The sequence below is a fragment of the Aedes aegypti genome, chromosome 2, assembly GCF_002204515.2.
Source record: "Aedes aegypti strain LVP_AGWG chromosome 2, AaegL5.0 Primary Assembly, whole genome shotgun sequence".
Taxonomy (NCBI): Eukaryota; Metazoa; Arthropoda; class Insecta; order Diptera; family Culicidae; genus Aedes; species Aedes aegypti.
In genome coordinates this window covers 248,063,122-248,080,742 of record NC_035108.1, presented here as the reverse complement: position 1 = coordinate 248,080,742, position 17,621 = coordinate 248,063,122, and the positions used below count along the sequence as shown (strand labels likewise).

The window sequence follows — 17,621 nt, the reverse complement described above, 5'->3', positions numbered from 1 at the left end:
AGAGTTGCTTAATATCAATCATTTCAGCTGATGGCTGATGCTTTAAACCTATCAATATCACTTGCGAGCAATCAATATCACTTTGATTTGACAACCAACAGCAGTGATGCGACATCGCACTCAAGATCATAATCACTGCAAAATGAGCAAGAATGGAAATCTAGTGATCATGACAAAATCCACGATGCATCGCGGTTGTTCTTTATCGTGCGATCATAGCAACAACGATTAACCTTTTGTCGCTAACAAACTACGCTCCGCGATTAATGCATCGTTCTGCATGTGGGCTAGCGATTGAGTGTTCGCGAACCATAGTTTTATCATTCTAAGGATTGTTACTTTTTTTTCTGTTGATTTCCCTTCGGATATATGGTTTGTGATTCTAAAATCATTCGGGCATGGTTTTAACGAAAAATAATAGCGCGAATGTGCTATGATTCAAGTTGATCGCTACTTGTAACAACATCCGATAAACTCTTTGTCCCACAACAAACATTCCATCGGATGCTCCTCATGTCGGTAAGATGCGTGCGTGGTGAGGTGTTCAAATCATGCTGCTGCAAGAGCGACGACCCTCTTAGACCGTTGTTTGTCACTAGAGACGATTTTTTCCATCCTTGAAAATGAGTGATCACGTGGTAGTTATCCATGCTATTAATGTTTTACAGTGACCAACACGTAGTTTCAATCTGTCTGCAGCACTTTCAACAATATCGTACTGATAAAATGCCCTTTTATTTAAATAATTTAAGGCTAAACTTATCCCATCAGTGATATCCATAGTCTATCGCCATCAATGCACTGGTGATGGAGTAGACAGCATCACATCAACATCATGATATAGATTGATCCGAATTGTATCGCAGTCGGCCTGTACAAATCAGCAAATTTTAAGCGTTGATAGTGACAGCGAGCAACTCTGACATGAACACTATTTTTTATAATAAATTGTTATAAATTTATTATTTTTTGAGTCGTTATTTTGGATTGTAAAATTATCTCAAATAATATTAGAAATCAATTATTGTTCTTACTACACTTGAAAGTTACTAGTATTTATAAACACTGCCTGCAAGAAGATTTAATTTTGCATAAAATTCTAACAGTCAAACATCACCATTCTGAAATGACGAAATATGAAAGAGCCATTCGGTTTAATATTTGACTGACTTATAACATGCCTATTACTTCTTTTCCTTATCAGCTTTGGTGCCACGAACAAAATCAAAAGAGAATGACCAGTACTCTACAAGTATTGTCTGATAAAGGACTGTAAAGTACTTCTCCAGTGATATCAAATGTTCCTGTAGTCATATTATATGTAATGGCAAAGCATTTGTTATCTACAGCCGCACAGAGGTCCGGGTTTCCGAAAATCTGGCAAAACCCCCAATTTTAAAACATTACGTTACGGTTTACGTTAAAAAAACAAAGCCAAACTTTTGTTTACAAATATCAGATAATCAGGGCCTTCCTTAGCCGAGTGGTTAGAGTCCACGGCTACAAAGCAAAACCATGCTGAAAAGGTGTTTGGGTTCAATTCCCGGTCGGTCCAGGATCTTTTCGTAATGGAAATTTCCTTGACTTCCCTGGGCATAGAGCATCATTGTACCTGCCACACGATATGCGGAAGCGAAAATAGCAACTTTGGCAAAGAAAGCTCTCAGTTAAAAACTGTTTTATGTGCTTATAAGAACAGGACGTTATTCCAAGAAGAAGAAAAAGAAGATCAGATAATTATGAACACATACGACAAGATTTTTAAAAGAAAATAAGTGTTATCATGTTTGGACAGAGACGAAACCAAGACATAGAAGCCGGGTTCAGTATGGGTACCACCTAGGAGGGAGGTACAAACGATGTACAGTGCTGTTCTGAATAATAGCAGCGCATGTCGATTTTCATACAAAATACTAAACTTTGACATGCTGTAGTTTTGTTCCCTTTTAAGCAATCGAGCTGAAATTTTCTCCACAGAACTACAAATATGATCAATTTTGTAACTGCAAAATTTCAGTTTTTTCTGAGTCCCTGCCGAAAAGTGAGACACTAGGTGAAATTTTTCGAAAAAATAGCAGTTTTTCATTTTAAAATTTTTCTTCTACAAGTATTTTAAACATTTTAGGTTTAGGTGTAAGTTTGATAAGTAGGAGGAGATTGTTCCAATGGTAAGTGATATACAATTTAAAACTATAATGTCAAGCCGAAATTCAATTTTTTAAAACTGCTATTTTTTCGAACAATTTCACATAGTATCTCACTTTCCGGCAGGGGCTTAGAAAATTTTGAAATTTTGTGTTTACAAAATTGAGCATATTTGTAGTTCTGTGGAGAAAATTTCAACTCGATTGCTTGAAAGGGAGCAAAACTACAGCATGTCAAAGTTTAGCATTTTGTATGAAAATCGACATGCGCTGCTATTATTCAGAACAGCACTGTATGAAACAAAGTTTTTAGCAATTTTTAATCGTACACACTTAGTTGAGCTCGGCTAATTTTCATTCTTTTACCTAGATCCGCACAGCCAAGCAGTCGGCAACGGAGTTTTAGCTGATATGTCAGCAAAAAAATAGTTTGTTTATAGCAGCACCTGTGAGTACCGCTGACATCAAACGTCACTTTTGCTGAGATGCCAGCAAACAAACTTTAACCGAGATTTGCACAGCTGAGATCGGCATTCTGATATAAGTGTGTAATAGGCTGTTTTTCATCACGCCAATCTCTATGGAATAGCCTACTTTTTTCACTAACTTGTGCAGTGTCGTAATAGTCAGTACGCAACTGAAATCAGTTGCGTCACTACTATTACCGAACGATTTTTCATTACACAACTGTTACGAGATGCGTAATGAATCATTACACAACAATTTTAATTAAATTTAAAATAATGGTGAATGCATCCTGATACGGTTTATGATACCCCCAAGTAGTCTTCTACGAAATTGCAAAAAATGTTGTACACAACTCATTGCTGAACTCGATTTTTACAGCACTCTGCGTAATTTTGCATCTGCGCAACTCTCGTTTGATAAATGTACGACTCGTGCTGTGAAAATCATCATTCTGCAACTTGTTGCGTAAACTACTATTTTGAAAGTGCAAGATAACTCCAGCTTGCCAACGACAATCAAGGCAAGCTTGTTGAAAATCGCAATTTTTCAGTACCATTTTAAGTAATCGTGAAATGTGTTAAGTGAAAAGTTTAGTGTTAAAAAAGTTTGACTCTTGTTTATCTGATTGGATCGATTCAATCTTAGAATGAATCATAATTTTAATTTTGAACGGTCACACAAAAATGATAGTATTGATAACGATTTTATCAATTGTTTGTTGTGTTTACCCCCACAAACCTAGAGGTTTTCGCAGGGCTATTATTTCTGACGAATGAATTATAATTCTGGAATGAATTAGAAAGTTTTACCCTATTTTACCATTCTTACACAAGGAGCGAATGGCAAGTCTTTAATGAAAATCATAGGTTTAAAATTTACCAAATATTCCAAATACATTCGTTAATGCATATGCCGAATTCATACAATAAATGCTTTTGAGAAATTAGGTAAACTTTCCCATAAGTTGTGTTCGATAAATGATTGAAATAATATTTTTATAAGGATGCCAAAAATATATATTTAGCAATAAAAAAGAAGAAGTATTGAGTGAAGGGTTTTCTAACTAAGATTCATAGAAAGCTGTAAATGCAAAATGTTATTTCCCAAAATGTTTCCAACTGTTATGTTGTATACCTGAACAATTCGGTGTACTAATACTTTTTCACTAAATTCGACAATATTGAGCTTATATTACAGACATACCATACCATGCCCTTCTACGACGCATTTTATGTAGTGACACCTATAAGTCGGGTTAGAACATCATGTGAACTTTTTTCGATTGAATAAATGGGAAAACTCTATTATAAAGACACTTTTTTGGAAACATGTCCATTTTGTTGTTCCAGTGATGTTTTTCTTACATAACCGCAGATAGCTTGCCATATCATTAACATGCACGTGAATTTATCTGCAAAAACTTATATGAACTTAACCGGTACATCCACCTTACGTTCTGCAGAGTAAAATTAATGGTACCTATGGAATTTGAAAAATTTAGAATTTTTGCGATCATTTCTCCTGAAAGTGTTGGGTTCTGAATGAAATTGTGCCAAATTTTCTAACATCTAACACATCCTCCTTCGGAGGCTGCTTGGGCACGTCAGGAGTTAACTTCCTTTTCCCGAGCAGCCTAGATAGCCGCGTAGTGTCGGTAGCGGTTGTTTCTACTGGCTAAGAATTAACACTACGGACTGCCTGTTCCGGTGGTAAAAGTCCACCTCACAGGTGACCCCTAATTTATGGTGTAATCCGTACAGTGCCTAGGAATCAATGGTTAGGGGGGTCTAAATAAAACCTAACCGCTAACAGAGCCTGTGGAGTACCAGGGCGCCCTCTGCAGTATTGTACCCTTCCTGTGCTACTCGAAGCAATGGCACCTGCGCCACCTTGTGTTTCTCCGAGATAATCGGCTGCTCTTCTTCAGTCTCTAGCCTGAGGCGAAATAAGGGTGGGATCATGAATATGTTGCTATATAATTTTAATTATCACCTATATGGTTTCGCATTATGCGTTTTACACAGTGTACTATGTGCTTTTTCGACTTTTTGGCGACTTTCAATAGATATCGATTTTTGCTGCTATTTACTATTTCATGCTGAGATTGCAAAAAGTTTAATCCTGCCTAGTTTGGGTAGTGGCTACCGTTAGGTTAGCTCAGATTAATCTTCAACATAAAAGAACAGAAACGATCAGTATTTGCAGACTCATGCAAAATGGTACAGCCCCAGTGGCGTTCAAGAACCCTACTTTCGTAGTGGAAACTTCTATCTAGGTAACCTTGTGAACCCAGTTTTTGCTACTTTCAGGAAACCTGAAATTGCAAACTCGCGCTCCATTCCCCGCACATGCGTGCTCGTCAATAAAGCAATCGTTGCTACACTCATTTCTGAGTTAACCACCAGAGATGTATGTGCTGTCACAATCGATGTTTCTGTTGGTGACCTCAACAGGAAATACGTCTATTGTTCGGTATATTTACCACATGATGAACCAACGGATGACTTCAAACGAGTTGTCGTACACTGCGTAACAAAAGGCCTTCCGCTAATTGTGGGCAGTGATGCCAATGCTCATCACATCATCTGGGGCAGCTCAGATATAAATTTGAGAGGCTCCAGTCTGATGGTAGACTTAATTAGCACAGATCTTGGATTACTTAACATACACAGTACCAAAAAATAATGTGATTTACGTCTTTTGGGATGCACATAAAAGAAGCGAGCCGAATGACGTAAATTGGTGTCCAATTTCAAATACGTTAGTGTCTGATTCGGGAAATGACGATCACAGTTCCATCGTTTTCGTGTCCTTTAACATGTAAAATTACATTTTTTGTTCAATACATCTTCAAGGACACGTTTTTGTGTCGTTCCATCACTTACATCATGTATCATTCAGTCATAACCAGAATTACGTCCAGAGTAATTTTCATTATTTTTAAGAGTGTAGGCAATCGCCCAACCTTTATGGTATCTAATAGAGAAGAAGTGTTAGATATAACGCTCTGCTCGAAAAGAATCAGTCACAAGTTGACGAATTGCCATGTAGCAGATGAGGAATCATTATCTGATCATCGCTACATCTTCTTTGAACATTCAAATGTAACTGCGCAGACTTTGCGTTTTAGAAATCGCCGGTCAACAAACTGGAAACTCTATATTGAATTGGTTGCGACCAAATTTCATGGATATTCTCCGTCCATTGAAAATCCCAATGATTTGGATTGGATGATGCTGTTGATACTACAACATCTTACATTATGGAAGCTTTTGAAGAAGCATGTCCTCTGCGATCTGTGAAGACTAAAAGAGGAACCCCATGGTAGAATTCCGATCTGACTAGACTCAGGAAACAATGTAGGAGTTGGAACAGACGCCGTTCAGCTGGATCAGAGTCGTTCAAGTCGGCTCGCAAGGCTTACAAGAAGGCTCTTCGTTCTGAACGATCCGGCTGGAAAAACCTTTGTACAAATGTTTCCAGTTTGAGTGAAATCAGTCGGCTGAACAAAATCCTTGCAAAATGTAAAGATTTCCAAGTGAACGAAATTCGCTTACCTAATTGTGACTTTACTTCTTCTGATGAAGAAGCTTTAAAATGTTTATTCCATATACACTTCCCCGGATGTGTGGACATAGCATCTACGATGAACCAAATATCTTTTCATGTAGTTACGAGTCTCTGGCCTCGGCTCGCAGTATCGTAACTACTGAATCGATTCAATGGGCACTTAATAGTTTTGCTCCTTTCAAATCTCCAAGAGTGGATGGGATTTATCCTGTTCTGCTCCAAGGAGATTTGAGTTTATCAAACGTGTTTTGAAAAAGCTACTTGTAAGTAGTTTTGCTACCGGGTACATTCCCAGATCCTGGCGTGATATTACTGTAAAGTTTATCCCGAAAGAAAGACGTGCGTCGTATGAAGAAGCGAAGAGTTTTAGACCAATCAGTTCTTTTCTTCTGAAATGTCTGGAATTCAAAAATTGAGTGTTTGCGGATACCCCCAAGGGGGAGTCTTGTCACCACTTTTCTGGAATCTCGTAGCAGATACGCTATTGAGGCAACTCAATAATAGCGGTTTTCCAACTTATGGATTTGCCGACGACTATCTATCTTTGATAGTTGGTACATATGTGCATAAACACCCTATTCGACCTGATGCAAAGTGCTCTTCAGGTAGTCGAGAGTTGGTGTCGCCAATATGGCCTTTCGGTTAACCAGAATAAAACATCTATTGTTCTTTTTACGAAAAGACGGGATGGAATTCGACCTTTATTTCTGTTTGGCACTGAGATTAATGTGACTGATCAAGTAAAGTATGTCGGAGTCGTTCTAGATTCCAAACTTTCTTGGACACCTCACATTGATTTCAGAGTCAAAAAAGCTTGTATGGCCTTCGGTCAATGCCGACGAACCTTTGGTAACACTTGGGGCCTCTAACCCAAGTATATCAAATGGATTTACACAACAGTTGTTCGACCAATATTGGCATATGGATGTCTTGTGTGGTGGCAAAAGGGCGAAGTGAGAACAATCCAATCAAAATTGGGCCATCTCCAAATGATGTGCTTTATGGCGATATCTGGTGCGTTCTCTACAACTCCCACAGCAGCGCTCGAGGCCCTTTTCGACGTTGCGCCACTACACATATATCTTAAACAAGAAGCACTTTCTTGCTCTTACCGTTAATGGGTACTGGATCTACTGGAGAAAAATCCAGTGAATCGTAGATCTATACACTTCGTTGTTTCCACTTTTGGTGAATTGGGACAGAACTGTCCTTGCTCCAAGTTATCTCACAATAGCTTGTAACTTTCCTTACAGGACATTTACCATACAATTCCCTTCACTGGAAGAGTGGACGTCTGCCTATTTGGAAAAAAGTATATCAAACAATATAGTATGTTACACTGACGGCTCCCTTCTTAAAGATAGAGCTGGTGCAGGTGTATATTCTCGTAAGCTAAGGCTGAATCAGTTTTACTCACTTGGTAGAAACTGCACCGTTTTTCAGGCGGAAATATTTGCTCTTATGTGTGGAGTACAATCAGCACTTCATCAGCGCGTAATGGGTAAAGTCATATACTTCTGTTCAGATAGTCAGGCTGCTATAAAAGCTCTCGCTTCGGCCAACTCAAGGTCGAAGCTTGTTATCGCATGTCGAACTCAAATTGAGGAACTGAATTCAGTCAACTCTGTAAACCTTGTATGGGTACCTGGCCATTCTTCCATCGCTGGAAATGAATTGGCTGATGAGCTAGCTCGCGATGGAGCATCGCATGACTTCATTGGCCCTGAGCCGGCTCTTCCAATTTCGAAGTGCTGGGTGAAACTTCAGATAAACTCTTGGGCGGCAACTCAGCACAAGCAATATTGGAATAGTTTGGAGACATGTCGTCAAACAAATTGTACATTACTGAGCCATCTCCAAGGGTGACGAAGTATTTAACAAATCTGTCAAAGCAGAATTGCAGTCTCTTGGTCAGAGCGTTGACAGGCCACTGCCGACTCAACTATCACATGGCAAATATTCAGCGTGCTGACTCATTTGTGTGTGATAGTTGTGACTCCGATTATGGAACTTCGTTTCACCTGATATGTAACTGTCCAGTTTTTGCGCAATTATTTAGTAAACACTTATTAAGTGAATCTGAATTCAGAAGCCTGAATCTTCAGATTCTGTTATTTTTAACCCGCTGTGGTAATAAGCTATAGGCTCTCTTTACGTTCATGCGTTTTGCAGTGCCCTTTTTAGGGCGCTGTTCAAACCCATTGTGGTATGGAGCTTCATGCTCTCATTTCGCTCATGCGATCTTCCCTCTTCAAGGGACCCCACTCCTATTTCCTCCCATCTTTCCCTACCCTTTCCTCTTCCATCGGGTAGATGATGAAATAGGCTCAAATATGGCGATGGCACAAATCTCCCAACTGGTGGGGAACGTGCCTTTGAAGCTGGCCTTCTGATACCTGATCATTTCTCCTGAAAATGTTGGGTTTCCAATGAAATTTTGCAAAATTCTCTAACATCTTTTGCGTTCGAACTTCGGTAACTTTTGCAAATATATATACTGCTCATAAACGCATAACTGTCCCATGTACATAGGAAATCCAGCAAACATGGGACTGACATGAATTTATGGGTAGTATACGAATCTCCATGAAATTTGTACCACTGCATGAACAATTCTTACGATTCAAAAGACTATAATCTTTCACAGACTTTAGAGAAATGTAATTGATAACATCCAAACATGAAATGCTTCATGAAACTTTATGAAAAAAATCACTTTACGCAAGATGATTCTTCATTAAAAATGTTTGATTTACTGGCTATTTTTTTATTGTATTTGAGCAAGTGGTAACATTTGTATAAAGAATAATATTTAAATAAAGTTTCCATATACTACCCCTGACTTTATTGACTAACTTGGGATTCGAATCCAGAAGCTACAGTAAAATTCGCCTAAAACACAAAGATTGTACTGATACTTTTTTTTTACAAAGATTGTACCACAGATAACAGACGTTGAAGTCCGATTGTCAAACTGTGTAAGACGATTAATGGTCATTTTGAATGGCAACACAAGTAGCAACATCGTGGTGGTGCTGTCATCGCTAATTCGCTGTGTGGCGGCGCTAGTGATTGCAAGGAGTTTCAATTTGAATATTTACACAGGTTTTCACATTTTTTTTGTTCTAGAATAAATATCTGTTATCTGTGATTGTACTGATACTTGAAACATTACTTGATATTCAGGACAACCTGTTAGAGCAACTATAGTTCGAGTCAAGGAAGAGACCATTTAAAACACATTGGTGACTATGTCCAAACTAAAACTTTTTACCATTCTAACTTTTAATTCATCTTCCAAAAAACTGTTCATGACCCTAAATAGTAAAATATCGATATTGTGGAATTTTTTGCTACGAATTTTCAGATCTGGACCACTGTGGGCCTTTTCATTATCAGTCCGGATGATATTTATTTTAGGCAGAGGCTGGTTCTCAATGTCAGACTTGTTACAAAACCGACCCAACTGCAAATAGAGTCTCGCACGTTTCTTACATAAAGCTTGTACTTACGCTCTCGGAGATCGGCAATTTTGTTAATCCAGGCAATTGATTTTAATCAAAACACCAATGCGCACAATTTTCCTCCGGCCTGTAGCTTGTTTTGGAACACAGCCTGGAATCGGCTCAAAATCGACGTTTTAGACAGCTTCCTTCACTGTGACCAAACCATATTTATGCACCTCATCACTCACATGATCTAAGGTCTCACAAAATATTGAGCCTAACACTAAAAACACCCGAAATCAGATAAAAATTTAAGAATTTTGCACTTTGTTGATAAATGCGAGAGCTTGTTGTTTCAGAGTCTGGCTGGCTTTGGATTTTTGGAACACGACTGTCAAAAATTATTTGCTGTCAATGAGGGTTCGGACCGTTTGGACGAAACGAAAGTGTAGTACTAGAATATGCACACGGAAAAAAGCGAGATGGACGAATTGAATTGAATTTTGCGAAAATGCTCGGTCAACCATCCAATAGGCTGATATTATGCATCCGGTAGAAATCAAGACCAACATTTATTTAAAACTATTGTTTTCTCGGGCCCGGAGCGGCGCAGCTAATCTGTGAATAGTGCGCTGTGTTCATAAAAATCGTAAGAATGCAGCGCCACACTAAAAAACTGATTTCAAAATCCGGCGAGTTGAGGCGCGTCGCGAGTCTCACTGGCGCGATCCGGTTTGGTGGCGGTGAGACAATATTTTCAAAGCTAAGCGATCACTTCGACATCTGGTGGCTAGTAGGATAACCGTCAATAAAGAGGTTGGGTTGAAAACGCACCGTGTGCAGCACAGGAAGGATCACACAATTAACATTAACATTTTTTCTCGGAATATGTAGTTAATTTGTCCTTGGTTAATTTGTAAACGATTAGAGAGCATTGAAAAACAGCTTTCCCGGGAAGCTCACAAGATTGATCAGAGCAACGATGGACGGTGTGCAAAACTGCGCGAAGATCTCGAGCGAACACTGTCTTTGGTTCGAGTCTCGGCGGGGACTACGATAGGGCGACGGACTTTCATGCCTGTTGTTCAATATTTGCGCTTGAAGGTGTCATGCGGAGAGCCGGACTTAATAGTCGAAATTTTAACGAGATCCGGACAATTTGTTTGCTTCGCGGACGACATGGATATGTTTGGGAGAAAATTAAACACGTAAACAAACATTTTCAGTGACATTTATCTCGTTCTTCCCCATCGACCTCTATGATGGTGGCGCATAATACTTGCCTATAAACTTTTCAAAATATATACCTGTATCGAAAAATAAAGCTTTCTATCGTTGTTACTTTTCTGCTAATTTCCTCACATATTATGTTCAAGCATTATTTAAAAACTAAAACAAACATTATTTATTAATCGAACGATATAAATCTTCAACTAAACGATACTAAATTTCGCTCACTCAGAGCAACCACAGAGAACAGACGTTCATCTTTTATCGTCAGCGTGTGTAAAGCAAGGTACTGGTCATTTCAAAGTATGTCGATATGCTCCTACAAATTTGTAGGAAATTTGCCGCTTTTTACACTTTGGCCAAAGACAAATTAAAGACCCCCATATTCCTTGCAGTTGCTCAAAATTTTATGACTCATAAGGTAATCTAGAATGCCGTTCAAAGTGTACTGCGTACTGTCAAACTTGGGTACCTTTTGCACTACCGAGGGACCAAATGCAGTACTAGAAGTGGTACCCAATCTGAGCCCGAGTGTGACGGACCTGCTTTGGCGCTAGTGTCGATAATAAAAACTGCCACTTGTCGCTAGCGTTGCTTTGAGTGCTAATGCATTTTGATGTTCACTAGTGACATCGTGTTGTCGAAACGAGTTTGTATGTCGGGCTGTCTGCGTTGGCGGCGCTGATGTTTGATTCGAACCTTTACACATGGTTCTGATGAAATTTTGTTGGAGCCTCCATGTCTGTTCTCTGTGGAGCAACTCTAACGGTGCTGATCCGTATAGAGCTTAGTGACATTTAAACAAACGAACACTTGCATACGCTCATCATACACAGTTTGTTTCATTTTCCTCAACGAAACTTGCACACACTTTCTAGACTCATAAAAATGCATATAGATCAAGGAGTGGATCACTTCTTCAATGTGCATCCAATGTACATCGATTTGCATCAAATGCATTTTTTTCTACATTTACATCAGCTTGGCACTGGCCCATACTATCGTGCCGTGCTATAGCAACGTGTCATTGTTTATTGTGAAAGGTGCAACGCTGAGAGTTCCACTAAACTTTTCGTAGTTTATATTGACTGATATTCTAAAATTAACAACCTATTTTATACGTTTCAGATTACCAAGCTGTTGCTTTAGAGCGGAAATAAATTAAATTTCAATTGAAATGCCACTTATGGATCCTTGAGGCAAAAATCATCTAGGTTTGATTTCTTAACAAAAATCCATGTCCCTGCAGATTCAGTGATGTTTGTAATCAGGAGTAGTAGGAACCTTCTCCCCGGGAAACCCACATTCTGTAACTTACAGGCGCTTCCCATTCTTAAATACAAATCTAGGCGGAAGGAACAACAAAACCCTTGATAATTATTGGTCTAAATAACATATTTATTTCGTTCAATGTCCCTTACGGACAGGTACAATACAATTAACTCTAGACATGACATATCGACGTTTGGTCTTTCTTACTTCCAAATTGCTTCCGGATGTTTTGTCTTGGACATATCACAAATATTGATGTCAGTGAAATAGCAGCTATGACAGACAAAACAACATTCCATCTTTACAATGTCACTAATTTCACGCTTTTCCGTAGCATCTCCATCCATCTCCATCTCCATATCCATCTTGTCATCAGTTTAACGACCACGTATAGATTTAATGCTTTTTTTGCTAAAGCGAAGTATGCATTTCAACAGAAAAGTAATCGCCTATCTCGATGCGTGGGAAATTTCTTGCAAGAAATGCTCAAGAAAAGCATTTTTCTTTGATCGCAGTACGCAGTTGAAAAGAAATGTGAATTCAAATGGAGCTCACTGTACGAAATTTCTTGACCATTTCTTGGGCAGAAATTTTTACTTTTCTTGAGCGGAACAGCATACTTAGCTTAAGCCGTTATTTAAATATCGATACCCGGCACTTCAATGAAGAATGTTTCCAGTCCCTTTTGGTACCGGGTTGGCCGTTTTTAGGTAAGGTAGCGCAACTCTTCGAAAGTTTATGCAAAAACTGAGTTTGACACTTCGACAAAAACAACAATCAAACGTTTGAGCAAGCCATGAATTGTAAATCTATCGAGTGTGCATTTAAATGCATTTGAATGCATGCAAATATTTCGATGCATCAGGAGTGATCCACCCCTTGATATAGATATATTACCCAATTTGAAATATTTACACCCAGATTCTGGGTGTTTTCCGAGACAGAGTGCATATTGTTTTCCTTCAAGGTTCACAACCACATCTACACTAGGGCACCCATACTATTGAGTGTGATAACCACGCGAGACGAGACTCGCGGAGACAGGGTTGCGATGGATCTTCTTCGTGAACAATGATCGACGCATCTTCGCGATCCAACATTCGCCAAAATTCATTTTTCATTTTTGCGTCACGAAGAGCATCGCAAAAAGCGAACGGATGCAACGCCGAAGAAGCAAAATGAACACACCGATAAGTGGTTCGCGAAGCCTTTCCACTCGTAGGATTCATTTATCCACGCGCTGTTCATTCTCGTGATTCATTGCAAGGTTGCTTCTTCTCGTAAAGACAAGCAAACACTCCACGCTAAGCCAGCTCCACGCAGCGCATGTGTTAAAGCTACACAGAATGAGGCAACCAATGCAGAACTGGCTGACTGAGTGAAAATTCTGAGTAGGTCGCACTCATTCTGTGAGTTGCCGACGTTTTGGCCTTCGGCTGTCCGGGATCGATGGAAACGGAACTTTCAATGATATCCCGCGTGGCAGCAAACAGTTGGCCGTTGGTAAGATGGGGAGTTATCTGAGATGTTTTCTAGCGAAAAGCCGGAAAATGATCGCAAATGCGAAAGTTTTTTCCCCATTTGCTTCCGCTTCGGTCATTCAAATGAAAAAATTTCTGGAAATCTTTAAAATTGGAATGTTTTTTTTATGTTTTCAGAAGCATAACAAAAATGGAAACGAATTCCGCATTCCAAGTGTTCCTCCTCTGTGCGCAATTCACTAATTCAGTTTTGTTTACCACCGTTTGCACAAAACTGTGAACAGTCCCTTTGCACAGAATCTGTGCTGCACGAAAAGAGGCCAATTTTGTGCGCTTGGCACTCATTTTTGAGCGGAGCAAGTTTAGCGTGATTGTTGCAAGCCCACATGAAGATGATCGAAATGAATATTTTCCTGTTCTTCGCGAAGAGTAGGCAGTGTGGATCGTACCGTTCAAATTATCGAGCGATGGAAAATCACCCGATGATAGCGTCGGGAGAAAAAGCGATCCGAAAATGAAACACGAACGAATGAAGCGCCCGAACGGTTGTTTGTGTTTATTCGCAGATTCTGTTTTGATGCCTACGAAAATTCATCGTGCCTCGCGTTTCCGATCGTTGTTCAGCAACATTGCGCGGAGACGGTTATCTTATTCTGCGATTGCTGTTTTTTTTCTTATTCCACTCTGTGTTTGTATAAATCTTGCGCAAGCGGTTCAAGCTTTCACATGACCATCTCCGCAAAAAACTTTAAAGTTTGCATCACATCGAAGCATAAACGGCATTTTGATTGAAATTTCATACCAGAAAACGTAGCAACCCAGGTAACCAATAAGCCGTATATTGGGCCAAAATGTTGATTTACGGCTGATATAATGCCAATAAGCCGTTAAATAGCACTATATGAGCCGTATATAAGGGATTGGGCCCGATATACGGCTTATGGTTACCTGGGAAGATTTATCAGCATCTTGAGAAAAACTGCTCCGATGACTGAGGTTTTTAATAATAGTTTATTTTGAATACAATACTTTTCACTTTTTCAGCCATGAAAACGACGGATTGCATTTGCGTGACAGCGAAATCTGGGCTGCATATGACGTTGATATTTTTCCTCTTCGCGAGTCTCTCTCAGATAACCACTAGTACCGTCAAACGGGGCTTCTTTTGACATTATTTCCACATTCCTAAACTTTGAGGATTTGTTACTCTTAGAATTATGGGTAGATATTGATAAATCTTGCATATATTTAAGTTGTATATGTACGTAATAAATGTGCAAAATATGAGGCAAATCCATCAAGAGATAACAATAATGCTTGAATAGTGAAAAAAGTGAGTTCTTCAAGACAAAAAAGGGGCTTCTTTGGACATTTTCACAATTTGATAGTGAAATTATTTTTCCTTATAAATTTCAAACTGATTTTATAAATTATCGTCCATTGTGATGTTGCTGAACGTTTTTTTATTCATAAACATTATTTAGAAAATTGCAAAGCTCGAAACATGCAGTTTGGAGTATGCAACTTAAACTTTCAACTTCCTCTTAAATGGAACTATCAGTTACGAATGCTTGATTTTTAAGTTGATATAAACGAACGATGTATCTACTAGGTACTGCGATGATTAATAAGTTATGTACAAAAACTGTCTTTTCTATTCTTACTGTTATATGAACGATATGTAGAAGAGGTGAATCAGCGTTCAGCTGAAAGCCTCTTAAACAAAGACAAAAAAAAAAGATATGTAGAACTTTATTACCTGTAATTAAAAAGTAATTTTCATTTAAAGTGCAAAACATGAAGTAAAGTTTGTCAAGATGGTAAAGAAGTAAAAATTTGCTTTTGTTACTGCTCAGGAGCTAAAGAGCAGTTTAGAGCTGGCCTAAAAGTAGTTTATTTTAGCAATTGGAGGATGCAATTGTTTTGTACTGCAAATTTATATTATATATGACGGAAAATATTTTTTTAGAGATTATGTGGTGGATTTGTCATTGGTACGTATTGAAATATGTGTGTTTTATGTCTAGTCACTTCTCTATATATTTATTTTAATTTTTTTTATGTTGTAATATATACGAATCAAAACATTATAATAAAATCAAGGTCGTAAAATTAAGTCCTTGAATCAAAATTTTTTATAAAACAACTATTTTAAGCAAAATATTATCACATTATTTTATTAAACATGACGATTTGATAGTTTTGTGATGGTCCCAATAACTTTCCACGACTTGGGAAAAATTCAAACAATGTTTGCATAGCCAATGTTATATACCTTGTGAATATTTATCCCGACTTTGTTTTAAATGTTTTCTTGTTTATCCTATTATTGTTGATGTTGTTCCAAAAAATTTCATGCCTAGTGGTAGAGCATACATTGGTTAACAAAGGTGCTAAAGACACAAAATTGCTCAGATTAATATATACGCTGCAAATAAATACAAAAGGTGAGTGTCCAAAGTAGCCCCGTCCGACGGTATCCGCAAACAACCGTTTACTCGGGTGCGATGCCGGGTCTTTTAGCACTGACAGCCTCAAGCCGACAGCATTTGCGCAATTTGCATGTTTTCGACCCAAGACGTCCAAACCCACACTGCATTGATCTGTCATTACGCTTTCCCTTTCACATATCTTCCTTCGGCATCGCGTTTCTTTCACTCGCGAAGCATTTTCTTGTCTCATCGGTTCTCCATGTTGCGAAATCGACGTGAATTTGGCCATTTTCCTGCGAAAAGTGCACTCAATTTTACTGAAAATACGGTCAAACGGTGGTTCGGTCGTGTGGAAACGTGTTGAAAGTTGAAATCGGCGGAAAATCATCAAATTCGGTGGTGAATCGGTGCGTTGAAAATCGTGTCGAATTGTGGTTTTCTTGTGGGCTGTCATCACGGCGTCTTAGTCTTCGTGTCTTTTCGTGGAAACATTCCATGAAACGCTTGTGAAGTGAAAATTTGGTTTAAGTTGCAGTAAAGTTTTTGGTTTTCATTTGTGTAATACTCCGGAAGTTCTTGCTGCAATGTCGCTCCGACAGTTCCGGAAGCCAACCCTCAGCGGTTCAAACGGAACGACATCCAGTGCAGGTAAAAAGCTAAAAGTTTCTAGCGGAAGTTCTGAAAGGGGTCTATTATTTATCTTAATGCCTCTATTTAAAATATGTTGTTTTTATTATCTTGCTAAACATGTTTCTCTTCTGCTATAGTTAAACTGTTAACCTTTAGTAAATAAATTTTGTAATTACTACAATGTTATTAGAATACCCAAAATCATTGATATTAAGGGCCCAAATAGCCGTAGCGGTAAATGCGCCGCTACTCAGCAAGACCAAGTGAGGGTCATGGGTTCGAATCTCGCAGGTCGAAGATCTTTTCGTGATGGAAATTTTCTCCACTTTCCTGGGCATAAAGTATCTTCGTGCCTGTCACACGACACACGCAAAAATAGTCAATTGGCAAACAACGTTCTCTGTAAATAATTGTGGAAGAACTGAAATTATTTGAAAATTAACAAATTTTGTCAACTATTTGATTAAAAACTTCTGGACCTTTTCATTTGATCCGCTAGGTTTCTTCTTCCCTTTTGCGATGTCTATCCTTTTTCTACCACCCCCAATTTCCACTTCCACCCTCCCACTCGGCAGCTGTTTCGATCGTTTGCGTGTTTACTTTTTTCTGTCCTCTGCGTGATTATCCGGATTTTCTATACACTGGACGATGCGTTTTTAGGTTAGGTTTTTTAAAGGGTAAACAGAAATCCGATAATGGGTCGTTCAAATGTTGCGTTACGAAATTCTTTTTGATTGCCGCCCCACATATTTTAAAAGATTGCTGATGTTGAACTCCCAACATATCAATAAGTCAACAATATTAGGAAACTAGGTATCAATAATTTAACTAAAAGTTCGCATGAAACTCATTTAAAACATCCTCAATTTCGTTGAGCACTTTGTTCCTATTTGTGGTACATTTATCATATACAGGTATACTTCGATTTAATGAACATTTCGATTTCAA

At 38.6% G+C, this 17,621-nt stretch overlaps 2 protein-coding genes across 2 annotated transcripts in view; one reads left to right on the top strand and one right to left on the bottom strand.

Moving 5' to 3' along the window:
- The window catches only part of LOC5569374 (glycoprotein-N-acetylgalactosamine 3-beta-galactosyltransferase 1), a 60,535-nt gene extending 50,514 nt beyond the window's left edge, over window positions 1-10,021 (bottom strand). The window contains exon 1 of the mRNA XM_021844761.1: window positions 9,695-10,021. The gene's annotated coding sequence lies outside the window, so the exon portion shown is untranslated. The remainder of the gene's footprint in view (window positions 1-9,694) is intronic.
- Window positions 10,022-16,203: 6,182 nt separating this feature from the next.
- The window catches only part of LOC5569380 (SWI/SNF-related matrix-associated actin-dependent regulator of chromatin subfamily A containing DEAD/H box 1 homolog), a 34,183-nt gene continuing 32,765 nt past the window's right edge, over window positions 16,204-17,621 (top strand). The window contains exon 1 of the mRNA XM_021844758.1: window positions 16,204-16,691. Within this exon, the coding sequence (XP_021700450.1) occupies window positions 16,628-16,691 (64 nt within the window). The 5' untranslated portion in view covers window positions 16,204-16,627. The remainder of the gene's footprint in view (window positions 16,692-17,621) is intronic.